Raw genomic sequence first — 27,981 nt, 5'->3', positions numbered from 1 at the left:
TAATCATCTCGACCAATATTACCTTATTATGCCTTTTGTGAAAACCTACTTGGCATAAATGCTCTGATATCTAGGCCACTGTTATAGATAATGATTGTAAACATGTACAAAAATATCACATTTTTGTCCTTAATTTGCTGGCATTGATGGCATTAGTTAGCATGAAACTGTACTTTTTATCTACTTGGATAAACTTGAATGCTTTATATGACCCTTATTTTTTAATTCTAAGTTCTAACAAGTCATCTTTTCCTTCCATGAATATCATGCAGGTGGTCAAATCTTCTTGATACTGTCAGAACAATGTTGCCTTCAAAAGCCTGGAATAGCCTGTCTCCTGATCTCTATGCTACATTTTGGGGGCTTACTCTCTATGATCTTTATGTTCCAAGAAATCGTTATGAGTCTGAAATTTCCAAGCAACATGCTGCCCTTAAGGCTCTGGAGGAGTTTTCTGATAATTCAAGTTCGGCAATCACCAAAAGGAAGAAAGACAAAGAGAGAATCCAAGAATCACTAGATCGCCTGACAACTGAACTACATAAACATGAAGAAAATGTTGCATCTGTTCGTAGACGGCTTTCCCATGAAAAAGACAAGTGGTGGAGTTCGTGCCCTGATACTTCGAAGATCAACATGGAGTTCCTTCAGCGCTGTATTTTTCCTCGCTGTACTTTCAGTATGCCAGATGCTGTCTATTGTGCCATGTTTGTGCACACTCTTCATTCCCTTGGAACACCATTTTTTAACACAGTGAACCACATTGATGTTCTGATATGTAAAACCTTACAACCCATGATATGCTGCTGCACCGAATATGAAGCTGGAAGACTTGGAAAGTTTTTATGTGAGACACTAAAGATTGCTTACCATTGGAAGGTAATCACCCCTTCATCTTGGTTTCATAAGTATTGCGCAGTTTATCCTTGGTGATAATTTTGGATGTTACCTATATATTAGATGGCATTTTAATAAAACAATTGAACGTTATGTCATATTTTTCTCCACTTTTCTTTTTTTAATTTTTGATATATTGATCTGTGCTTTGTCCGATTTTTGGGGTTCCAGAGTAATGAATCTATTTACGAACATGAGTGTGGAAACATGCCAGGCTTTGCTGTGTATTATCGATATCCAAACAGCCAGCGAGTTACATATGGGCAGTTTGTTAGGGTAAGCTCTTTGTCTTGCACTTTGAAGTGCTTAACATTTCCTTGTTAATTCCACCATGTCAGAGAACTCAACGGTTCATTAGTTTATGTAGCATTCTCTAAATCCTTTGCAATTACTGTTAGCTCGTTTATGGCATCTCTTCCTGTGTTTACTTTATTAAGCCCTCGACAGGGCTATTACTATTTTTTAGTTTCATTCTGTTGAATAGGGACACACCAAGATTGGTATGTGAAGATGAATGACCCTATTCGTGTAATAAGATTTGCAAAAAGTCTGCACTCTTTCTGTTTTTGCAGCCCCCCAACTAGCATTCAGTTGCTTACAGTTTTACCATTTATGGTATTTGTTGGGTTTACTTTTGAGAGAGGCCTTGGCCATTGGTGTTACTGATCCTCCTTGTTGTTTAAGTTAAAAGTGTTACTGATCTTTTAGTATCATTTTATTGCATTGGGAATGGGTATGCACACATGATTGTGTTTTAAGAAGTTTAAGAGTTCCCAAATATCTGCACTGTTTTAAAAAGTTGTTGAAGTTTGGTGATTGGTGACCTTCTTTAGGAATGAGGACTGATGGCTGTCGTATACTGAATCTACGAGGACTGGCATTCTAGCAGAAAATGTTTGATGATAGGTCATTGTAGAGTTAGATGCTTGTCAGGTTAAGGGTTACTGATCTTTTAGTATCATTTTATTGCATTGGGATACAACTAGATGGGTACGTGCACATGATTGGCTTTGAAGAAGTTTAAGAGTTCCCACATATCTGCAATGTTTCAAAAAGTTGTTGAAGTTTGGTGATTGGTGACCTTATTTAGGAATGAGGACTGATGGCTCTCGTATACTGAACCTACAAGAACTGGCATTCTAGCAGAAAATGTTTGATGATACGTCATTGTAGAGTTAGATGCTTGTCAGGTTGAGGTCCAGTAAGTCTAATGTTGGTTGATTCGTCAATAATTCTACATACATTTGATCTGCAGTGCTCCCTCATAATGATACTTCTGTAAAAGTGTTGTATTGTTATATATCAGGGTTAAATGAGACTGTTTTCTTAGTTATACGGGGCAGATTGAAGTTCTGCAGGAAACAAAGTAAATTCAATTATAAGTTCCACTTTTTTTTAGAGTTTGTAGGCATTTTTCCTTTTTTGCGATCATTTAGAAATTTAAAGTTTTTTATAATGATCAGAATAAGTCTGAGAAATCACCTGCTGTATCCTTTATGTCATTAAGGTGGTCCTTGATATTCTATTTGACACGTGATAGAGTTCTTGATTGAATCAATATTTGATCTATTTTAGTTTTTTATGTTTTGTTATTTTGTCTCAAATATGTTTTGTTGCATTATTTTCTACCTTCTTCAATCTTTTGGCATGTGAAATAGTGCAATTAGTCTATTACTATCATCATGTATGATGTTTTCTTTTTCTTTGCTTGGCTCAAGAATGTTGCTAAGTTGCCTTACTGCTTATAGGTACATTGGAAATGGAGTCAAAGGATCACACGATTACTGATTCAGTGCTTGGAATCTACCGAGTACATGGAGATACGAAATGCTCTTATATTGTTGACAAAGATTTCTAGTGTTTTCCCTGTTACCCGAAAGACTGGTATAAACCTTGAAAAGCGGGTATGAGATATGTTGGATACTTTTCTATTTTATCATGAATTACATTATTTGTGGTAAATGTTACTTAAAAAAATAAAAAATAAATTGTGGTAAATGTATAGCATTTTTAATTGTATTTCTACGTTCCATGTAGGTAGCTAAGATCAAAAGTGATGAAAGAGAGGATCTCAAGGTGTTGGCAACAGGGGTTGGTGCAGCTTTGGCTGCTAGAAAGGTATTTTTTTGATAAGTAATATATATATTTTTATTATAAATATCAATAGTAGTAACCAAGTACACTGGACGTATACAAGAAAACACTTAGTCCATAATAAAAAGCCCTTAATGACCCAAAAAGCCTGTGAAAACTACCCAAAATACACTAAGCCTGAATTTGAATGGAACACACCTCCCCAACCCCAGCCCTTTGTTTTTCTGTTAAACTAATCATCTACCTGAAAATCCCACTACAAGAATGCCCGAAAATCCTCGTCACAATGCCCTCCTTTTAGTCTTCCCTCAACTTGAGTTATCTCCCTTGGCATCATAGTTGATTGCCCATGAAAGATGCTTTAACTCCTTGCTTTTCTTGAAATGTGATTTGGTTTCAAGCGCGTGGCTTGCTTCGATTGCAGTGAGTATTACTTTAAATTGGTCTTCATGTTCTCCATGTGAAAGCCCCAGGATTTGCTGACACTCGTTAATTTTATTCAAAACGCAATCCGATGGAGAACCCACTATATCGTTTACCGGAGGAAGAGAAACTAGGGGAACGACGTTATCCTTAGACACAGTACCCAACTGCACTCCCAACTCTAAACCTTCCTCCACACAAGGCACCAACGATAAACCGATAATTTCATTCTTGCCAAATGGTTGCTCAACAGCTATATGGTTGTTGTCCATTGTTTTTGTCACCATTACATGTTCCTCCCCTCTATCAACATTGCGTGTATGTACTCTATCACCTATTGCTCCCTCAGGAGACATAGAACAGGTAAGGGAAACACAACCTTCTATTACCCTGTTTGCATCTTCTAAAAGAGGCTCGACTGTTTCTTCCAAAGTACACAAGACCCTAGAGGGACCCTCATCTTCAACTAAAAATGAAGCTTGTATAGAAGTACTAAACCCATTTGCAATTGGTGTTTTGAGGCCCTATTGCTCCCTTAGGAGGCATAGTGACACTAGCATGGACAAAGATGCCAGCATCCAATGACCCTATCTGTGATGGTGTTGAAACCTTTGCTGGCACACTTGTGGCCTTCAAACTTGAAGGATCTACCCCTCGCCCTCCCTCATCCATTCTTGACCCACCACCAAAACCCTCGACTAGGTCCAGCCTCTTATCCACTTTAATCGCTCGATCTCTCACATACCCCTTAACTCCCTACAGTTGAGCTTTAACATCCCACAAGACCCCCTTCACTTCTCCCAACGTCACCTGACGACCTTTGTCTCCTACAAGTGCCTTCCCCTTTCCTTCTATTGCTGAGCTGAACTCAGCTGGACTACTCGCCAGTGACCTTAACACCCTAGCATATGAAGCACCTTTGAATGAAGAAGGCCTTCCCACTGTTTTTCCATCAACAAACTCCCCATTGTTTGCATGCTTCAGAATAGTGGTTTTGGACCCAGTAACACTTTGAATGGACTGCAGAAAGCCTCCTCCATCCAAAGCCATTTGGGCCCTCCGGAATAACTAACAAACCTTTCCTCATTCCATTCCGGAATTCTGAGAGTTGCAGAAAGCTACCCCTTGCGTTAACATGATGTTGAATTATAAAAACTCCATTACCTATCCTTAACTTTCTAAAGAAACCTTCATGACAGTTAAGTTTTAAACAATCCTCAATCCCCTTAGCCACCCACGAAGCTGCCATTCCACCTAGACACATGAACTTAGCTATCCTTTTGCTACGTTTAGAAATACGAAAACTATTACCTCTCTCTTTCGTAAAAAGAAAATTTTTTATTCCACTTTCAACCACCTCTTGCCTTCCAACTGAGACGAACTTGCATCACGCGTCGTCATCGACAGATCCCAAATCCCAAATCAGAGATACCCTACTGCTCCCACTTCATCCTCTTAACGAAAAAGAACAGTTTTGTGCCCACTGCAAATCTAAGGCAGAGCCATTGAAAGGATTCTTGGACGCCGGAGAAGAACTACCACAAACCCACGCAAACGTATCCTGACTCCAATGCAGCACGATCAAACAAAGGCCCTGAAAAAACACCTACAGAAATTTCTGTGCAAAAAGACAAAATGTTTCCACCGTTGTTGGAGAAGTAACTGGTGCCGAAGTACTCCCAGAAGGTTCACCAATCACGGTTGACTACCTTCTGTGTCGACAACCATTGGATCCGACGGTGGTACGGTCACTATTCCACTACCCGATAACTGCCCTTGCGAAAACCTAGGTTGCCGGAAGGAGAAGCAGTGTCAGACGGCCCTCGGCGAGGTCGCGGGGACCAGTCAACCTTGTCTATGCTGGAGGTGAGACGCCACTTGCCGGACCAAGGGCGGTGGCGTGTAGGGTTATGGTGCTCTCTCTCTCTCTCTCTCTCTCTCTCTCTCCCTCCCTCCCTCCCCAAATGCCTCCTCTGTGTATATATTAGCTAGAAAGGTATTCTAGAGCTTTAATTGTGTATTTGTCTGCAATTTTATCTACATGAACTAAATATCCTTTCATTCTGCAGCCTTCATGGGTTACAGATGAAGAATTTGGCAACGGCTAGATAATTGTGTATTTGTCTGCAATTTTATCTACTTGAACTAAATATCCTTTCATTCTGCAGCCTGCATGGGTTACAGATGAAGAATTTGGCAACGGCTATCTGGATAACAAGCCTGCACCATCACTTTCTATCAAGTCTTCAGTTAGTTCTGCACCTGTGCAAAGCAGCTCTTCCATCAAAATTTCTCAAAGTGCCGCAGCAACCCTACATCCTGATTATGGGAATTCTGTGAAAGATCAGCTATTAAAAGCAAAGCCAGCAGATGGGAGGTTGGAAAGAACAGAAAGTGTTACAGTTGCAAAGTCGGATGCTGGAATTCTGAAAGTAAAAGGTGGTTCTTTAGTTAACGGATCGGATGTCCAATCATCTTTGCCCTCAACTGCTTTACAATCTGGTATTTCAAGATCAATGGAAAATCCAAAGCAAGTGGATGAATCTGTAAGAGTAGTGGATGAAAACGTGGCAAAAATTACTGCTAAGAACTCGACAGAATTGGAGGTATTATTTGAAATCTTGTCTTTATTCAATTAATGATTCCTCATTCATACTCAATTATGCAGTCAATGTAGCAGCATCACTTGCAGTTGGTTTCACATGTAGGCATGTGAAGTATTGAGATGATGTTGTCATCTGCTCGGGGTTTGAAAGGCGGGCCCCTCTCTAACAGTGTACAGATAATAGATGCTGCCAAGTTCCACATTTAGCAATTGTGGCATCCTATGTATTTATGTGTTACTATGCTCTGAGGCTTCTTTTGGGTTGAAAGTGAATTTAACTAAGTCAGAGGTGGTTCTGGTGAGAATCTTGGTAGCATTTTGGATGTAAGGTATGATCTTTGTGCATGAAATACCTCGCGTCCCCTTGGCACCTATTTCAAGGCTAAATTGGCATGATGTGATTGAGACGATCGACCGTTGATTGACTCTATCTTTCCAAAGGTGTTAGGATTACATTAATATACCCTCTCTAATTTTCCAACATATTGCTCGTCTTTGTTTTCCCCACCCTGTTAGTGTGGCCAATCAAATAGAGAAGCAACAACGAGACTTTTTATGCAGCGGGCTAGGTTAACAGTTCAAGTTTCACCTAGTGAACTGGGCTAGGCTGTGTGCTCTCTAACATCAGATTGTGGTTTGGGAGTTCAAAACTTGCTTCTGTTCAATCATGCTCTTCTAGGGAAATGGCTCTGGTGGTATCAAAAAGAGATGGAGGTTCTGTGGAAAGTCATGATGGATTCTAAATTTGCTTGGGATGGATAGTGTTCTAATGAGGTACTGGGGTTATATGGCATGGGGATATGGAAGAAGATAGAAGACGATGAGGGGTGTTTTGTTATCATGTTAGACATGAGGTGGATGATGGCTCGGCATGATGTATGGTGTGGTTACAGGGCTAATCAAGGAAGCTTTTCCAAAGATGTATAGTATTGCATGCGCCCAAGAAGCTTCAGTGGCTGATTTAGTGGAGTTCCCCACAGTGTAGTAAATTTTTTTCAGAGTGGCCCAAGGTTAGAGGTTGAACTTCACAGAGTTCTTCAACCTCTTGTAGTCTACAGATTACATCTGGAGGTGGGGATAAGATGCTTTGAGCCCCTACTAAGAAAGGGAAGCTCACTGTCCAATCTTTCTACAAGGTAACCTATTCCCTTGGAGGAAACCTTGGCAGACTAAGACGCCTAGGCAAACTCCTTGGGGAGAATTCTCACTGTGGACAACCTAAGGAAATATTGCATTATTGTGATAGATTGGTGCTGCTTGTGCAAAAAGAGGGGGAAATCTATAGGCCACCTTTTCCTCCATTGTGAGATTGCCAATACATTGTAGAATGAAATTTTCAGTTGACTTGGGTTATGCGCAGAAAAATTGTGGGTCTCTTTGCCAATTGGACTGGGTTATATGGCAGTTCACAAATTACAGCAGTACAGAAGATTAACTCTATTTGTCAAATGCATTGTATTTGGAGATAACGATGACAGACATTTTAAGGACTGCACCGGATGCTGGAGGAGCTAGATTTTTTTTTAATATTTTTTTTCTTTTGGGTAGCTTCTATAGATTGTAACGGGCTGAGTTTCCATGACTTTCTTGTCTCTTTTCCTATTTCTAATTAGGTGTTCCTCTTGTGTACTGCCTATGTACTGGGGCAATGCCTTTTATACTTTAAACACGTGCTGCATGCTTCGACTAGTCACCTGTCTCCTCTGCTTTTGTTCTAGTTAGTACATTGCTGGCAAATACTCAACAGTATTAATTAGTCATTCTTATAATTGAGAGAGCAAATAAAATAAAGCATGTGAACTACCTCGTTATTAGTTTTTTTACAAGTGAACTCCCTCATTATTGAAAGGACAAATAAGTTGACTTTTCAATATGAGAAACTTAAATGTTGTGAGGTATGAGTTCTGGCAGTTAAAGGCAATGATAAAATGCAATTTTATCGTTTTCTAATCTGGTAGTGCTCGCCCACGATCTCTTCATTTCTGGTTTTTATTTTCATAAAAGAATTAAGCTTTCGGTTTGTTGTTTGAAGTGGGTATGGAATAGTGGAATCTTATTATTTTGGCACTTTTGATCTGTTAGTTAACTTGCGTCCCGTGATGCTGCATGGCATGTTTGTTTCTGGACTTCGTGATTTAAAATCTGTTAATATTCATAATTACTGTTGTTATTTTTCTCCGTCATTTCTCTTTCTATCTCAATCATATATTTTCTTCCCTTTCTAATATCAATGTACTCCATTGACAGTTGAGAGCTTCGGCAAAACGATCGGCAACTACTGCATCACTTACTAAGCTGCCAAAACAAGATCTTACAAAAGATGATAGTAGATCTGGTAAAGGCGTTGGTAGAAATCATGGCTCTTCAACTGGTGACAAGGATCTTTCAACTCATGTCTCAGAGGGCAGGCAGGCTGTGACTGTCAATGCCTCCTCTTCAGTCACTGCAAATGGTGGCACAGTTTCAGCTTCTGCTTCAGCAAAAGGTTTAACTCCATCTGCCAGAACATCATCCGATATCCATGGTAATGAATCCAAGACAGAGAGTGGAGCTTCCAAGTCTTCTGAGATGAGGGCTTCTGCTGTAAAGGATGATGGTGCTGAAGCGTCTGATCTACCAAGGCCCCCTTCACGGGGTGTTCATTCTCCTAGGCATGATAACTCTGCAACTGCTTCCAAGTCTAGTGATAAGCTGCAAAAGAGAGGCAGTCCTGCTGAAGAAACCGAGAGACTCAGTAAACGCCGTAAGGGGGATTCTGAAACAAGAGACTTAGAGGGTGATGCTCGATTGTCTGATAGAGAGAGGTCTTTAGATCAGGGAAATGATGAACAAAGTGTCCATAGACCCACGGATAAGCCTTTGGATAGGTCAAAAGATAAGAGTAATGAAAGATATGACAGGGACTATAGGGAAAGAGTAGATCGTCCTGATAAGTCCCGTGGGGATGATATTCTTTCTGAAAAATTGAGGGATAGGTCAACTGAAAGATATGGAAGAGAGCGTTCAGTTGAAAGACCTCAAGAGAGAGTTACTGATAGGAGTTTTGATAGACTTCCTGACAAAGCTAAGGATGATAGGATCAAAGATGACAGAAGTAAATTACGGTACAATGATGCTGAAAAATCTCATGCTGATGATCGTTTTCATGGTCAAAGCTTGCCTCCACCTCCACCCTTACCACCTAATGTGGTTCCTCAATCTGTCAATACTGGTAGAAGAGATGAAGACGTTGATAGAAGGTTTGGAGCTACGAGACATACGCAAAGGCTATCTCCAAGACATGAAGAGAAAGAACGGAGACGATCTGAAGAGAATTCCCTGGCTTTGCAGGATGATGCAAAGCGTAGAAGAGATGATGATTTTCGAGAGAGAAAGCGGGAGGAACGAGAGGCTCTTTCAATGAAGGTATGCATCAGCCCTTATATAGTACTATAATTGTCTTTTAGATTCAAAATAATAACTATGATGATGTGCTGGGTAATCGTCTGGCAAAATAATTGAGTCATGCTAGAATCTGTGTTTTCTATTCATATAGATAGTTTTATGCGTAATGAATGGATAAATTTTGTCTGTCATATCCAGGTGCTGTGAGTCTCCAGTAATAGTCCAGAAATACTTGTTTATAGTCTTTTGGCTTGATCTTACTCGTGTTTGGCTCTAGAATTTGCTGAAGAGTGGAGAATCACCTTTTTATATGGTTGTGTTGTTATACAGGATTGTGTTCCAACGGAGGTGTTGCACATCCATCCTACTATTTTCAGTTGTCTACCAAGCAAAAAAAAAAAAAAAAAAGAAACTCAAGCTTTTAATTTTGAATGGACTTTACCATTGAATTTTTCCACCTTTTTACCCCTAGGGGTTGACTCAAGTAGCTCCTAGGGGTTGGCTCAAGTGGTAAAGGCCTTGGGCTTGGGGGTATGCTCCCCCCAGGTCTAAGGTCAAAATCCTCTTGGGTGCAAACAATTTCTAGGCGCCATTGGACTGGGGCTTTTTCTCCTTGAATTAGCCGAATTGCACTTGCGGGAAACTCATTGTTGAGGGTCTGTGCACCCTCGGGATTAGTCAGGATGTCGTTCCTAGACACCTGGTGCCAATAAAAAAAAAAAAAAAAAAAAAAAAATGAAACAGTTTCCACCTTTTAGCGAGTTTACTTTTGAAACTTGTCTGGTAAGGAGCTCTACAGACTACAGCTTCAGTTTCACTTTTACTTCCTCTTGACAAAGTTATAGCTTTGACTATTCATGGCTACGTAGTATTAGAATTACTAGCTTACATGTAGTATTGACTTCTGGATTTCTAGCTTATATTTACTGCATTCCTACAACTAGTTTGATTTTCCTTTTAAATGGTTTGTGCATAGTTTATTGTTGTTGCTGTCATCATAATTTTTCATATCTGTGTTATGCTGTTCTTTTTTAGTTTGTAATTGCATGAAACATTGTGTATGAATGTACCAGCTATTGATTCAATATTCTAAGTCATAATAGGAATTATTTTTTTTCCTACCCTCATCCCTTTTCTTTGATCTCCATCGAGTCAAGTTTTTTTTTTTTTCCCTTTTTCTTTTCCTGAGAAGTTCTTCAGTATTCATTGTGACCTGTGCTCTATATTGTTTCATTTAGTGTTAAGTATTTGCTTGTTATATAATAGATAGATATACTTTTCACGATGCACCATTAGCCATCAACATTGTCACTATACATTGAACAGGAATTTCTCTAAATTCTTAATGTTGCATGTAGGTAGAGGAGAGGGAAAGAGAAAAGGAGAGGGAGAGGGAGAGGGAGAAAGCAAACCTTTTAAAAGATGACATAGATGCAAGTGCTGCTTCTAAGAGGCGGAAACTTAAGAGGGAGCATCTACCAGCTGGGGAAGCAGGGGAATATTCACCTGTGGCCCCACAACCTCCTTCCCTTGGTGTTGGTGTGTCACAATCATATGAAGGAAGAGACGGGAGAGATCGGAAGGGAGCAATGATCCAGCGAGCAGGTTACTTAGATGAATCAAGTATGAGAATTCATGGTAAAGAAGTTGCAAGCAAAATGACCCGTCGTGAAACAGACGCGTATCCTTAAAGTCAATTCCCAGAGTATCATGCATGCATATATCTTGCACACCTGGAATTACGCATGCATCCACACATCCATCCATACATGCATAAAGCCTTTTAGCGTCTGTGCTGCATTTGTCTCTGAGTGTACTGTCTTCTCAAAGGTGGTTGGTGTCATCTATTAAAAAGTTAGTTGTTGATTTCTTCCTAGCATTTCAAAATGTTTTGCTGTCCAATGTATTATGCTTTGATAAAGTTTGTTTGGTGACATGAGCCATAATGGAAAAGAGTTGAGCATGAACCTAGTCGTAAAATGTCAATTCTTTTATATTTAGCATGTTTTCCATTCGAAGTCCTTGACCATGATCTAGGGTCTATGACCGTGAGTGGGATGACGACAAGAGGCAAAGAGTTGAACCAAAGCGGAGGCACCGGAAGTAATTTTTGAAGAGAGATGCTGTAGTGAACTGAAAAGGCTTTGTTCCTTTCATCCTGTTCTTATTAGTGAATTTACATTTGAATTTGCTGGCTGCGAGTTTCACTTCCGAATTTATCCCCATGATGGTTAACTTGTACCAGACATTTGAAATGGTTACAGACTTTGTTGGCTCTCATTAATAGCACCGCGAGTTCAAAATGGAAAAAATTGATTCATACAATGTACAATGTTGTAAATACTGAGCACCCTGTAATCTTATGCGTTTTTTTACTGGATTTTAGTTCCTTCATGTCCTCACAGTCAATCTTGCCAGAATGTAAAAAATAGTTTTGAGTGACTTATCTTTTGTTAGTTAATATCTACTGCAGAAAATGTTTCGCAGAATACTGCAAAACAACCCCCACCCCCTACCATTATTGTGGTGGAAGTCGATGCTTTTAGTGTTTTGGATTAATATTTGTGTCTTTATGTTGAATTATCACCATGGCCTGCCTATGCGATCAAGGAAAGACTGAATGATTGGTAATATCAAAGAATAATATTAATAATAACTCTTCAAAGGCAGATAGATGCCTTGGATGAGTACTTGCATTATTTTCCAATTTAATCGCTTCATTGGCTAAATCATTAGTTGTATCAACACATCTGGCAATTACCTGCAAAAACTCTCGAATCTAGGGAATTTTCATGCATCCATGATCATGAATGATTTATTCTTGTTATATCCATGGACGTATAAGTGGTTGATCTTGAATGATCCATAATAACTGGGCATATGCAATGAGGCTGACAAAAAGGATTCATGGCATTGGGCTTGCATATATCTACATCATCTTCCATGTATTATTACTAGCCTCATATCCTCCATTAATTCTCCAATTTTCAATGTACTCAATCAACATGGCTTTTGGAGGAGTGCATGAGTGCACATTCACAGAAGCTTCTAAAAGAGCCTCCCAGTCCCATCCAAAATTTTTGTTGTCGTCATCATCATCTTCGAACTTGATCAACGGCTCTATCTCTTCCTCAACCCGCCCAGAATTTCTTACCAAATTAGTATGATCTTCTTCTTTTCCTTCTTCAAACTTTTCCCACTTGCTATCAGTAGTAATTTTCACTATCTCCCTCCAAACCACCTGTTCTTCAACATCGTCTTGATCCTTAAAAGCCGACTCTGACAATGACCGGGATGCTGGCGAGGATGATGACTCTGTCATCTCCCACATTCCATTGAGGAAAGTCTCGAGAGCTGTGATTTGTATCTGTGGAATCGTAAGACCCGCAAACTCCTTTGCGCTTACCCCACTCGTAAAACCCACAAAGCTGATTTGCCTAGACCGCCGCTTTCTTGTACACTGCAAACGCCGACATAAAACTCCGGTATGGCATTTGGAAAAGATTTTCCAAAACCACGACTATCTCCGTTCGGAGCATCGTGTAACAACTAAAACTATCGCGAATGATGTGTTTCATGGCCGACCGGACAAGAAAGCTTCTTGCTGCCTCCGCTGTAGGCCTGCAGTCCATTACGCGATCGATGAGGCTCTGGAGCTGTGGCAAAACTTCAAGCAGTCGTCCGACTTCCTTCGTCTTCTCACGTAAAGCAGTACCGGGCAGTACTTCTTGTTCTTGGTCTTCTTCGTAATCTTCTGCCGCCTGCTATCTAACGCAAAGCAATCGAGAGCTTCGTCGAGAAGCAGAGCGTAGGACCTGATAAAAGCGGTGTATTCTTCAGATGCCGAGTAAGAAGAATCGTCCCGGAAGTGACATGGGTAGAGAGTGATCAGGCCGTTAGATCGAGCCCAAAGTAGCTCCGACCGAAAAGAGCTTTCCTCGGGGACTGACCTGAGCAGCCTGTGAAAAAGAAGTAGACACTCGAGAGCAACACGCCAGCAACGAGTCCTGCCAAAACGGTGAGTGAAAATGCTCTCAAGGAAGATGGAGAAATGGAGAAGATTTTCAACAGCTCCAGGATGTACTTCTCCGGTAACGGCAAGTCGTCCGGAGCCGTTGCTGTTACCCAAGAACCACAGCTCTATGATCATTGGCTAATCACGAGGAAATAACTCATATATATATAAATATATTATATATTGTTTTTTCTGCTTGTCCTACACAATCAAGCCGTTATTCATTCCCTGTACGTACCTAACTCCGGACACTAACCATTTGACATGTGGGAAACAAAAAAGAAAGCAATTAATTATATAGGAGTAATAATTAATATATCCATATTGTATGAAATTTAGTGATGGACCATATATCGACAGTACCTTATATTAATATCTCATATATTAAGGTTAATTAACCAGCTTGTTCATGCATTAGGGTTGACAGAAACGAGGTTACATATCTAGCTAACATCTGATATATATATATATATATATATATATGAGTAATGTTATATAAAGTCACTTTTACGTAATCCCTGCATACTCTATTGATGTGATTGGTCACATCAATTTTTTTAATATATAACCCAATTACATTAGTGGAGTAAGCAAACGAGTACATAAAAGTGACGCACATAAAATTATATATATATATATATATATATATCAAAAATTCTATTTGCAATTACTTTTACATACTCCTTGTGCATTTTACTAATGTAATTAGTTGAATAACTTTTTTTTAATATAACATAACTGTTTTGACCAATTACATCAGTAGAGCACGCAAAAAGTAAGTAAAAATAATTATATGTAGCAGAACTCATGATTGTGAATTGTAATGGTTGCAAAAAGAATGTTGTTTGATCTTCTTATGACATTAATTAACTCAAAGTTGAAAGACTTGGAAATCTAGTATTAATCAGTAGAGACAGAAACAAGGACAAGAAAAATGACATCTCAATTTGTTGTAGTTTTGATGATTAAGTAAATGGAAGCTATAAATTCATCCAAATGTGAAAAAAGACTTTGAAGAATATTTGAATGAGAAGTACTACTATTAAAAAGAGGTTTCACAATAATAAATCTACAAACTGACATAACTAATTTATAGGACACGTTAGATTTTCTTTATAATAAAAATAACTTTACAAACTAGTATATCATATCAAACCATGTTGGTTTGTGTGTTTATATTTTATAGAATTTTTTTTTGCATTTCTCTTAATTTAAAAATTAAGTTTGGTTCAATATATGATATAAATACTCTATTCATAAATATCCATTTTTTACCTTAAAATTCTAGAACAATTTTAAATAAAAACGAGATTTAGGGTTCGTAGCTTTAAAATAGAACAATAACCAACCCTACAAATTAAGCCAATGCATGAGTCATGACATTTGACTTTAGTCAAGAGACTAATCTTATGACATTTGACTAATAACCAACCTGCACAGCTTCTGCCAATTAACTTCTTGGTAGTAAAGGATACATCACCTTACAATGCCTCAACAGCTTGAAGGGAGTCACATCTACCTACCATTTGAAGATGAAGTTCCCGACCTCTCAGGGAGGGGGGGACATTCGAGAAGAACATGTTCTAGCGTGAGAGTGCTACGTGCAAGAACTAAAGCACAGGGCTAGCGAGGTATGAGCGGCTCACCCCTCAGCTACTTAAAATGGTGAAGCCAAACAGACCATTGGAAGTGATCCTTTTGAGTCTAAGCTGCAAGAAAGGGTTCAAGTATGCGCCTTACATAAAGCCTCAGCAAATCTTCATAGACGACTCCTCCTACCGGCTAAAGGTGGAGTGAAGGTGCATATCACAACGAACAAAGGGAGGCTCGGCCCTCAATGGAAGCCGCTGCACTCCTAGAACACCAAGTGCCTACGAAACTTTTTCTGATAAAAGTTCTACAATTTGTAATTTACATTCTTATGTCAATAGTGTAAACTCTATTAATGAAAGTGTGACCTTTTAGAAATAAAATGTGTAAACTTCCTATCTCCCCCAGCGTTATCACCATCAACGTAATCTCCACCAACGAAAATCTTCATCAGCAAAATCTCCAACGATTCCTTACCTCCTCATGGGGCACCAAAGGGATTGGTGTAATGCCTAAGGTTGCTTTATCCCTCTTGCAACAGAGTGCAGGTTAGCCTTCAGCTATCCAAACTTACCTTCCTCGTGGGCATTAACAGACGAGAGTGTGTCTAGCTCCAGACTGCCTAGTAACTTACCTTACTATGGGTCTCCAAAGGGTGAGATGAGCCCTAAAGCCATATTCTCTCTCCCGTAGGGAAGAGCGGGTCCAGCCCTTCGGCTATCCAACAACTTATCCTGACCTCCGCCATGACGAAGAGTGGGATCAACGCCAGCCTGACCCAACACTTACCTTTCCTGTGATATCAACGGCTGAGAACGGGTCCAATCTCAAACTACCAGAACAACTTTCCTCCTTGTGAAGGACGATAGGAGGGACTAGCCCCCGTGGCGACCCAACCTCCCTCATGGAGTAGAGCAGGTCTAGCCTCTTGGCTACCCGAACAACCTTTCCCACTCCCATCACGATGAAGTGCGAACCGATTGCTTAGATGTCCGACACTTACCTTTCTTGCAGGGTACTAAAGGCATGAGTGTAATGCCTAAGGATGCTATTTCCCTCTCCCAGTGAAGTGCGGCCAACCCTCGGTTGCTTGAAAACTTACATTTCTCGTGAGAATCAACAGGGGGATCAGGTCAAGTCCAAGCTATCCAAACAACCTACCTCTTCGTGAGGGTTCATAGGGGGGTCCAACCCCCGCGGCGACCTGACCTCTCCACCGAGGAGAGCAAGTCCAGTCTCATGGCTGCCCAAAAAATTTACCCTGACTTTCGCTATGATGAAGAGTGGGATCAACGCCAACCTAACCTAATACTTACCTTCCTGTAGTTTCAACAAGCGTAAGTGGGTCCAGTCACAAGCCACCTGAACAACCTGCCTCCTTGTGAAGGTTGATAGGCAGGTCCAACCTTCTGGCCACCCAAATGACTTACTCCCTGCCACTACGATGAAGTGCAGACTGGCTTCCCAACCATCCGACAGATTACCTCCCAGGGGACCAAAGGGGCGGACTTAGCCTAAGGCATCCCTACCCTTCCCCTGGTGTAATGCAGGTTTAGTCCTTTGACTACTCAACATTGCTATGGGACACTTGCTCCTGCAAGAAAACACCAAACGGATAACGCCTCAAACCTTTGCTACACTTTTGTAGGACAACTCAGATTTGTGAATTTTTGAGATTGTTTTCACTAACTGGTTTGACTTTTGCAATGTGAACAAACGTCTCCTACTTACCTTTCTGTTGAGGGCCAACAGGTCGGTCCAACCTGCCTCACGAGGAAGTGCAGGTCCAGTCTCTCAACTGCGTGACGTTACTTAAGGTGAGCCCAGCTTTAAAGTGCTACTCATACCCTGTTGCCCCAAGCACAAGGGTCAATGATGCGAGTTTAACCAAAACGGGCTGCTTGACCTCTTGTAAAAACTTAGGGCAAGGTCAGCCTTAACGTACTACTTGGGCCCCCTTGTCAAGCTCAAGAGTCAACGAGATGAGTCCAGCCTGAACGTGCTACTCGACCTCCTCTAAAGACTTAGGGCGAGTTCAGCCTTAACGTGCTGATTGGCCATCCTGACAAGCGCAAGGGCTAACGAGACGAGCCCAGCCTGAACGCATTGCTCAACCTCCTTCTAAGACTTAGGGCGAGTTCAGCCTTAACATACTGCTCAACCCTCCTTTGCTAAGCCCAAGGGTCAACAAGGTGAGTCCAACTTGAACGAGCTACTTGACCTCCTCTAAAGACTTAGGAAGAGTCTCTCGCCTTTCGACTTCCTAGCTTGTCACCATTTCTATAAAAAGTTAACAGATGGGAAAGGTCATGGACCACCTAACCTCCCAAGCATCCGAATGGGTAGGCAAGCTCGACCACATTTGTAAGCGCTGTATGCGGTCGACCCTACCTCCCACCTAACTCTAATTGCATGACAACTCACCCTCATGAGAGGCCAAAAAGGAGGGATTAGCCCAAGGCATCACAGCCTTTCTCCCCACAAATGGGGCCCTGGTCTCTCCACAACATGACTTAATTCCCTAAGAGTTCCACCAGATCGGGGTTACTCAACTACGTAAAGAAGATCAAGTCTGATTACGAATTGTCTGTAGTGCCGATGATGTCGTCTCTCATCTGACACTCTCTCCCAAACCACACGGAATGTATGTGAATTACAAAAGGATGAAAGCGAAGGAAACAAACCAAAAAAAGGCCAACGAGGGGAGTCAAGTACTGTGTCTCCACGGTCTTGCCTCAACCCCTGTCTCCATGGACTAGGCCAATGATAAGATTAGAGGGCCATTAGACCCATTAGAATAGCTAGTGAAAAATTGAAGGAAAAGTAGTAAATTAATGTTCACAATAGAACAATTAAGAAAAATGCACGTTTATTTACAGTTGAGCTCTTTACAAGAGAAAAAGATAAAAAAAAAGAAAATTATATCTTCATAAAGAATATAACAATGCAAGAAACATAAATAAAATCTAAGGTAGGGGATATTAATATTTGGCCCTAGAGCATCAAGATCTGCCTCGGGAGTAATGAGGTCGACCTCAAGAGCATCAGGATCTACCTCGAGCACCTCGGGATCAGGCTCGGGAGCTTCAAAGTCAGGAGAAAAGGCATAGGGGATCATGTCTCGGCTTAGGTTGCAACCATGCTCCAGGGCTTTAGAGGCAGATTGCAAACGTCGAGAGCTCTTAAGTGTGCCTCAATCGCCCTCAAATCCGCATGAGGATTCTCCAGAACATGGTCTTGCATCCTCTTGAGGCCTTCAATGTACCTGTATGACCAAGACTAGTTGCGAAAAAATATGGTCAACCTCAATTGCCCCTCTAAGTGGGGAATGACCTCTTGGACTTGAGATAAGTCGCTCCGTAGGTCCTCGATGACTACATCCTTGGCGACTACCCTATGTTGGGTTTTCTCCAACTCCTTCGACTCTTGATCAGCCCTCCTCTTCTCTTAGTCAACAATAGCCTGAGCAACCGACAGTGAGTCCCCTCACCCCTTTAAAGCATCTAAGAGGGACCGACGTTCTTTCTCTAGTTGCTTGATCTACTGGGCCTCAAAGTCTTGGCGGCCCCTCAACACAACGTGCTCTCCTTGAAGTTGGCTCAACAACTATTCAAGGGCCAAGCTGGTCACCACCAATTCGATAAGATGTCATTGCGAGCCAACTCGGCTTGCTCCTTCCTTGAGGCTAACTTAGTCTTCAAGGTCTTTCGCCACTAGCCCTCAGTCTTCAAGGTCTTTGATGAGTGAAAGATACCTCGAAAAAGAAGTTCATCAGGGATTTAGTCACCTGTTACAAGGACTCTGCCTGGGCTCCCCTGGCCTCAGATCGAGTGGAGAGGGGAACAGTCTCCACCTGGCACTCTTCGAGCGACGGCCAAGGTCTACCGCCAAGGAGCCTGCTCCAAGAGGGCCTCATAAAAGTGCATCGAGAGTATGTTGGCCCCTTGAGACAGCCTATGCGGGCCCATCAAAGCGGTTGGCGCCGTGGGGTTTGTGACCTTCAAGAGCTTTGTGACTAAAGCGGATGCGAACAGAGGAACAGTTGGCACTTCTGGAACAACAAGCCTCCCTCCCTTTCTCCTGCCTTTGTGGAGGATTTGAAGGTTGAACAAAAGGAGCTAGCAGTAGGGTAGGCATTACGGGCGGTGGCTGGTGCACCTTGACCACCTTCAATGACTGCCTCGGAGGAAATCAAGGAGGGGATACTGGGCTACTATTGACCCTAGCACTCTCAATGCTAAGTTTCTTCCCTTGCCCATGGGAGGGGTGAGGGGGCTGGGGAAACACTTCTTGGCCAGGGCAGCTTGCGACCACAGGGGAATGGTATGGTCATCGAAGAAGGTGTAGCTAAGAGGAGGCAGATACGCCCTTATATTCTTCTCCTCGAGAACGGGGTTCATAAAGGACATCATCTAGGTGATTCTTCACCTATTCCTTAACAATGGCGATATGGCGCAACTCCTTGGTAGAAGTAGTTGATCATACTGCTTTGTAATCATGGACAACCCCCCATATAGCCCCGACGGGGAACTCCCTGCTAGTTACCTTCCCAAGTAGGAATTCTCATCCTTGGCCTGACACGAAAAAGAATTTCATGGTCCAGTCTTTGACCTTGCGGTAGCGCGTTTCCAGTGCGACAGGGGTGTGCATCGCCTTGAAATTGTAAAGGTCCCCCTTGCACTTTATGAGGTTGTGGGTTAGAATGAATTCACGCACTTTATGATCGTACTCCAGGTCAGACTTCAAGAAGGCCCGCCGCTATAGAATGTAGTAGCACATCAAAATCCTCCAAGCATTTGGATGAAGCTGAGAGGAGGCTAATCTGAGATGATCCAGTATGTCACATACAGGGCAAGGAGAACATGCTAGGGAAGTTGAAGGCGTAAACCTTGTCGTTGATTGCCCCTTCCCATGGCCTAGGGACCTCAAAAGCCACCTTTTTTGGGATTTGGTAGGTGGAAATCACTGACGACAAGAACTCAGGGGTAGCCTCTAAGCGCCAGTGGTAACCAACGAAAGTTTGTTTCGTAGTGCGGACCTCGGGACTATCTAACTCTTTGAGAATCTTGGGTTGAACAGACTTCTTGGAAGCCATTTAGGTCGGGGATAAGAATGGTAATGGGAAGAAGGAGCAGTCAAGTTAGGGAGAAAGAGAAAGTTAGGACACGAGAAGAATGCAAATGTGGTAAAAGAGGGAAGAGAGGACAGGATAGAGCTTATAAAGGGAAGTGACATTTGGCTTTCCACCTCAATGTGTTAGATGTGGGATATGGAATGGCTCAAATCCTGTGAAATGCGCAGCACAACGCGACGTTGGGGGGGAGGGGAAGGAGTCACCTGACACCATCAATACATAAGAGACAAAATGGATGCAATCGAGTGCTGGAACTCAACTATACAAAATGTGCCAATAAAGTTGAGAAGGGAACTGTCACACATCGCATCAAATGACGAAAAGACCAGGCAGGGGTGCCCTAGGACCCAATATGTGGAAGAGCAGGGGAGTGAAATGGCCACACCTTCCAGAAAGGAGGATATCAAACGATACCGACCATAGGAAGACATGAAGACAAAGGCAAGAAGACTGGTCCGATAGGAATTGATAGGATTACTGTAAAAGAATTTTGCCCCTTGGGCTGAAGACCCAGAAGATGAGCCTAAACATGGGGAGCTCAACCCGGCTAGATGGCCCCTCGGCCCATTAAGGGTCCCCGGTCTAGAAGTTGAGGTCGGCCCCTAGCCAAAATCATGCGAGAAGTCCCGAAATGCAAGGAATGAGGGGACACATCACCCCATCATCCCTTTACTTTCTCACACAAACTACTAAGACGATACTAACTTAAGAATCAGAGACTCCCCTGCCTACACCCTGGCCCTTGAGTCTCTGTGTATTTTCTCCAAGTGTGCAGGTCCAAGTCTAAATACCCGAGTTGCTGGAACCTGGCCCAAAGGCATATGAAATATGATGCTAATATACACTAATTATTTTTATTCCACTATCAATAATAAGATGCATGTGCTATTTACAAAATATTACACATGATAACATATATATACTTACACAATCATCATCGCATTCATTAATCTTGTCACCCAAACACTCATCATCTTGCCACTACCCTCATCATCTCTTTTAGTCTCCTTATTCAAGCACTCTTCTGGTCTACACAGAGGAAACAATGCCAACAACAAATTAGCCTACCATCACTCCACAAACAAGATAAGTTATCTAGTCCAAAGACAAAAGGGAGGTCGTTTAAGGTGTAAAATTTCCTTGTCGGTTGTCTTTCCTAATGCACAAGAACCAAAATAGAAAAAAAAAAAAAAGTGTCGATTTAGTTGATCCGTCCCCATGCCACCTGTCCTATTTAAATAGAAAAATACTTTAACCATCAAGAAATCTCACAAAAATAAACTTATAAATTTCTTCAATTTTAGAACCTTAAAAAGAAAATGATTTTTCACTCTATTTTAAGAACATGATTCTAATTCATTTAAGAAATTTTTTGACAATCTTATTCTTCTTTTCAGTGTCAAAATATATATATAGTCGTTGAAATGAAAATTTGATCAAGCTGTCTAATAATATGTGTGCTATCGGAGTAGTCCTCTATTTCCCTCTATTAATTAATTGTCTTCATTTAATATAATTTTCGATTGTTTTTCCTAAACTTCTATACACCATATATTTAAAATGTTGACCAAATTGAGATTGCATACTTTCTTAACCCTTCTTCAGCTCCTATTTGTTCACAATCGATAGAGACAACCGTTACACACACAATCTCAAACCGACACACTTCATCAACTCAAGTAATTTGGTTTCTTCTCCTCTTCATGTTTTTCTCTTCATACTTTTAGCTTCATCTCTCTAAAATCCTGAACTCTCAAGCCTCCATGGATCACAGTTTGAAGCTCCAAGCAGCAAGCTTCAAGTAGTAGCGGCTAGAAAGATCAGACCAAAAACTTAAAATAGCGGCTGCAGCTTATGTGTAATACCCAGCTCCCTAATGTAGTCATTTTTTAAATTTTTGAAAAAAACAGTGTGCTCCTAAACTTGAACAGTTGAACTTAAAAACTATTTTTTTCTTAACGAAGCACTAGATATGAAAGGTCTCATAAATAGATAAATTTCATCTTTATTAAATGCTTAAAATCCAAAAGAGAGTATGTGGAAGCACTTATTTAAAATACTAAAGTCTCATGTGCTTATCAAAATAAATTATTAAACTAAAGTGATAAAACTAATCATTGCATAATCTGTTTAGGCCTCTACCTTGCCTCCCGGGGTTTAGTCCTGTCCTACAGTCCCATTCTCATAAATGTCATCTCCTAGGGTGTTTTAAAAACATTAAAAAAAAAAAAAACAAAAATGAGCTGAATACTAATAAGCAACACATCATACAGTAAACATAATAAACATAAGGTTTCTTGAAAAATATGCATACTCAAAAATACATACGTAAATAACATAAACATGAACATGAACTTATCTTTCACTTACCATAGGCCGGTACCCACTGTTGACCTTGTGATTTAGGGTTAGCAAATCTAAGTAGATTCCAATTCTGCATGTGGCCGTGGGTTGTGGAATCCATACATATGGAAGACACATTGGGTGCACTATTAGCATGTACAGCTTGGCAATGCAATATGCCCATAACATATGGTACCGTCTTCTTATCATAACATAGGCCGTTACATATCTGATTATTCATACTTCATCATAATCATACTTGCATACTTGTCATATCATAGATTTCAAATAAAATCACATATTTCCTAAAATATCGTGATACATGTTTCCTTACATAAAATCATGATTTTTCATAAATATTTTCATGCATAAATCTTCACATAAAATCATGCATGACTTTTTATAATTATTTTAATGCATAACTCCTATATAAAATCATGACTTTTTATAAATTTTTTAATGCATAATTCTCTTCATAAAATCAATAATTTTCATAAATAATTTAATGCATAATTCTTCACATAAAATCATGAATCTTTTTATTATGACTTGAGTATGTAAAAGGGGCTTCCAAAGGAGGGCATACATGCATAATATTTTTATAAAAGACATACCGTATACAATACATATGTGTAAGGGTATGATTATGCTAGTTACCTCGTAGTGCTAATCCGGGACTAATTACCTATAAAATACATGTAACTTACATAAATTTCTAATTCATTTCGTATTTTGTAATAAAAGCCTGAGATATTAAAAAAAAAAAATCTATATTTCCCTGCAACCTAAATTTTTGAAACTTTATAATCACATTGATTCCATAATATTGTCATAAATTTCCCAAGGTTACGTCAATTTTTTCTAAGATAGTCTAATCTTTCGTGCGCAACTCTCATAAATCAATATATATATATATATATATTGTGTGTGTGTGTATATATATACATGTTTGTATATATCCCATTAAGCCCAACACATAAATTGGTCCCTCCATATATAATAAGCCTATATAACCGGCCTATACAGTACAGCATGTAAGTATGTAATTATTTTCTAAATTTCATTTTTTTTAGTAGTCTACAGAATCTTCGACATGATATCTGATACCAATTGTAACACCCTGCTATCCAATAAAGTCATTTTTTAAATTTTCAAAGAAACGGTGTGCTACTAAACTTGAATTTAAAAACTTTTTTTCCTTAATGGAGCGCCAGATACATAAATAAATAAATTTAATCTTTATTAAATACTTAAAATCCAAAACACAGTATGCAGAAGCACTTATTTAAAATCAATAAAGTCTCATGTACTTATCAAAATAAATTATTAAACTAAAATCCTAAAACTAATCATATCATAATATGTCTAGGCCTCTGCCTCGCCTCCCAAGGTCAAGTCCTATCCTGCAGTCTCATCCTTATAAATGTCATCACCCGAGATGTTTTCAAAACAATAATAAAAATAAAAATAAAAATGAGTCGAATACTCAATAAGCAACATATCATACAGTAAACATAATAAATATAAAGTTTCTTGAGAAACATATATAATCATAAATACATACGTAAATAACATGAACATGAACTTATCTTTCACTTATCATAAGCTGATACCCACTGTTGACTCTCGTGAGTTAGGGTTAGTGAATCTAAGTAGATTCTGATTCCAACCGTAGCTGTAATCCACATAACTTACATAAATTTCTAATTTATTCGTACTTCTTAATAAAATACATGTAAATCTAATATTTTCGGAACGCGACTGATTACCTATAAAATACATCTAACTTACATAAATTTTTAATTTATTTCATACTTCGTATTAAAAGCCTGAGATATTAAGAAAAATCTATATTTTCCTAAAACCTAAAATCCTCAAAACTCTATAATCACATTAACTCCATAATATTGTCATCAATTCCGTATATCTAGAGTTTATATGTCCAACCTTAAATTTCTTGACGTTTCGTGATCAATTTTTTCTAAGATAGTCTAATCTTTTGTGCACAACTCTCATAAATCAATATATATATATATATATATAATTTTTTTAAACCAATGCTACGTACAGTCCCTATTTAGGGATTGCAATGCAAGCTTAGGTAATTATAAAAATATCATTCCTAAATAATCATTCTTCTTATTTAATAAAGGGCCTACACATACAGTCCTTAATTGGGAACTACAAATAAAATTTATCATATATATATATATATATATATGTTTGTATACATCGCATTAAGCCCAACACATAAATTGGTCCGCCCATATATAATAAGTCTATATTACCTGTACATTACGCTACGTAAGTATGTAATTACTCGCCAAGAGTCTAATGACATGATGACATATGACCGGTTCTCTAAATAAAAAATTTGGGTTCGAAATCCCCCACCCCTATATAAAAATTTCAAAAAAATGTATGTAATTTCTCCAACCTAAATATTAAAGCCATGGGACTTCATAGGTTAATCACACATGGGAGAGGACGTATTGCTCCTTATCAGACACAGAGAGAGAAATGTTAAATATTTTAACATGAACATTAATAATTGGATCTTCAATTTTCTATGATTCACAATAATAAAAATAATGATAATTAAATATGTACTTTTTTTCTATCCGTTTGACAAAGAATCTAACCTGACTATGAGAAAATAATCACCCTAACAACTTTACCTCTAAGTATCTCCTAATAGCTAGAGGCACAATGATATTGTAGGTGAAAACACTTTAACCCCACAGTACTATTTATATATTTCCAGTCATTATGAAATCTAGAGATTTTGTTTCCCACTATGATTGGATATAGAGGTATTCAAGTCCTACTATAACTCAACAAATTAAGTGATAAGATTGAGTTAATCTAAACCCATTAGATATGGGCATGTGTGTATAATAACCCGCTCATTCTTTCTTCTATAATTACGAGCATTATTTTACGTGTCGACCTCGATGTCGTGTTTTAAAATATACCAAGCAGATTTCAAAGCAAGTTCAATAGTTTAAAGCTTATAGATATTTTAAATGTCTTGAAAATATTTATATATGATATTTTCAGTGTTATCGGACTAAACTTGTTTTTAAATAACATAATTATAATATTTTTCAAGAACTTCAAAAATATTATAATTGTAAAAAATTATTTAATTTAAAAGATTTTAGTCATTTAAAAATATTACGAGATTTAAATTTATGTTGACAACTCTAAATTAATTTAAATTGTTTTATTCTCTTCAAGTGATTAATGAGACTTCATCATTTTAATTAAAATAATATTCTATCTTAATTCCTCTCAGTGTTTTAATTTAAATAAAATGATTATGCATTTTCAAATCAGGATTTAAACTCACTGTTAGATCGTTTTGAGGATCCCGAAACGAAAGACCTGGATTAAATACCCAGGCCCCTACCTCTCTCTCTCTCTCTCTCTCTCTCTCTCTCTCTCTCTCTCTCTCTCTCTCTCTCTCTCTCTCTCTCTCTCTCTCTCTCTCTCTCTCTCTCTCTCTCTCTCTCTCTCCAGCTTGACGTGCTCTCTCTCTTCTCTTCTCATTGTGGCATTTTCTCCTCCAGCCCAGCCACCGCCAACCACCCTTGGCCTCACCGCCTATCACCAGCTGCTTCCCTTTCTCTGGCCAACACCTTCTCCCACCGGCGAGCCTCCACGTGCCCTCCTCCTCCTTTCACAGCATCTTCAACCCAGCCACCGCCAACCACCCTTGGCCTCACCGCCGATCACCAGTTGCTTCCCTTTCTCTGGCCAACACCTTCTCCCACCGGCGAGCCTCCACGTGCCCTCCTCCTCCTTTCACAGCATCTTCAATGGAAATGGGTTTGAAACCCATTTCTCCTCCTAGCGCCGTCGTACACAGCCAGCTTGGCCACCGACCACCACCAACGGTATCACCACCTCATGGGCTTCCTCTCCATGGTCTTCTTTCCCCGAACTCTCTACTCTCCATTGCACCACCACACACACACACATGCCTGAAACACGCACGGCTTCTCCACCGTGCACCACCATACCACCACCACCATGATCCCCTGACCACCACGACCTCCCTAGCTATTTCCCCAACCGAGATCCCCATATCTCTCACTCTCCCCCACTCTCTCATGCACGGGTTGCACCATCCATGACTAGATCTACTGCCATGAGCCACCATCTAGCCACCACCTCACCACCAAGCACTACCACCAGCCTCCCTCTTCCTCCCCCTAGCTCCCCACTAAATTCCATAGCTCCCTTCAACCTCACGCACCCTCACTCTCTCAAGTTCACTATTCAGGCGAGATGTCGCCATGCTCCGCCCCTCACCACTAGTCCAAGGCCACCATGAACCTCCCAAGACCACCCCTAGCCCTTCCCTAACCCCAAACTGCCACCTTATGTGGTGGACAGCCATCATGCAAGGTGGATAGCCACTGTACGTAGTGTTGACCGTTACGTAAAACTCCTCCGACGCTTTCCACCATGACAAGAAGCGGCAACGCATGGGTTATTCCATCGATGGTATGACTCTTTATCCTTTATCCTCGTTGTTATGTTAGTTGATAGGTTGTGGATTGTGCTGTTAGTATTGTGAATTGTGGCTGTGTAATGAAGTGTTGGGCATAACTGTGTAGTATTGTGGACTGTGCTATGGAATATGGGTGTGAAGCATGTGCCGTAGTTATAATGCGGCATTGTGTTGTGGAAGGAGCACCGTTGTGTGTACTCCATGTGATGGAGTGGTGCACCATATGACGTGTATGCCATAATGGTGATGTGGGGTAGCAAGTGTGAAGGGAGTACACGTGGTGTGTGCTCTGTGTTGTGTAGCGATGCACCATGTGGTGTAAGTTGTGATAATAGGTAATGTAGCAGAGAGAGTACACATTGTGCGTACTCCATGTTGTGCGGCGATGCACCGTGTGGCATGCGTCATAGTGATGCGTGACGTAGTGTGGATGGAAGAGAGTTCGCATGAGATGTACTCTATCTTGTGTCATGATATACTGGATGGCGTGTCACGAAGGTTTAGACGACGTATTTGAGGAGCGTAGAGTGTATTGTGTAGCATTGGGAACTGTATAACAGTGTCCCAAAATAGTTGTGACGTGGCCTGTAGTCCGAGGTGACGGGTATCACCTTGTGGTTGACTTATGTCTGGGAGTATGTGTGAAGTGGTGGAAAAGTGTAAGAGTAGCGTAGCAGAAGCATGACGGGTGCCGTGACGTAACTCTGGGTTAGTCTCGAGCTACATGACATGACGGAGATGCATTTGTGGATGCAATCTTGTCATGTCAAGTGTTGGGATGAACTTGTAAAGAGGTCTGGAGGTAGGAAAAGTCCTACTGATTGGGTCTGAGCAATTTGGTATCGGAGTATGGTGTTTGTTCATATAAGCAAGCTACCAATGGACTAAGTGTTAGTCTTAAGTTGAAAAATGGTAAGGTACATGTGCATCTAGTGAGACACGTGCACCAGACAAATTTACCATATGTAATGGGTAAT

At 40.3% G+C, this 27,981-nt stretch overlaps 1 protein-coding gene and 1 pseudogene across 2 annotated transcripts in view; one reads left to right on the top strand and one right to left on the bottom strand.

Annotated features, from left to right (window-relative positions):
- The window catches only part of LOC122313563 (THO complex subunit 2), a 48,761-nt gene extending 36,964 nt beyond the window's left edge, over positions 1 to 11,797 (top strand). Inside the window, exons 25-32 of one of the 2 annotated variants that reach the window (XM_043128675.1) lie at positions 273 to 879; positions 1,069 to 1,173; positions 2,646 to 2,801; positions 2,935 to 3,015; positions 5,583 to 6,020; positions 8,267 to 9,424; positions 10,762 to 11,084; positions 11,441 to 11,797. In XM_043128675.1, coding sequence (XP_042984609.1) covers positions 273 to 879; positions 1,069 to 1,173; positions 2,646 to 2,801; positions 2,935 to 3,015; positions 5,583 to 6,020; positions 8,267 to 9,424; positions 10,762 to 11,084; positions 11,441 to 11,510 — 2,938 coding nt within the window. In that variant the 3' untranslated portion in view covers positions 11,511 to 11,797. Of the gene's footprint in view, positions 1 to 272; positions 880 to 1,068; positions 1,174 to 2,645; positions 2,802 to 2,934; positions 3,016 to 5,582; positions 6,021 to 6,122; positions 6,349 to 8,266; positions 9,425 to 10,761; positions 11,085 to 11,440 lie in introns of those variants that run through there. The other variant, XR_006243429.1, reaches the window with a different exon arrangement.
- Positions 11,798 to 12,295: 498 nt separating this feature from the next.
- LOC122312635 lies at positions 12,296 to 15,968 on the bottom strand (annotated as a pseudogene).
- Between the last annotated feature and the right edge of the window lie 12,013 nt (positions 15,969 to 27,981).

This window comes from Carya illinoinensis, chromosome 6 (genome assembly GCF_018687715.1).
Source record: "Carya illinoinensis cultivar Pawnee chromosome 6, C.illinoinensisPawnee_v1, whole genome shotgun sequence".
NCBI classification, from domain to species: Eukaryota; Viridiplantae; Streptophyta; class Magnoliopsida; order Fagales; family Juglandaceae; genus Carya; species Carya illinoinensis.
Note: the sequence above shows the minus strand (reverse complement) of the source record. Positions and strands in the feature narration are given on the sequence as shown.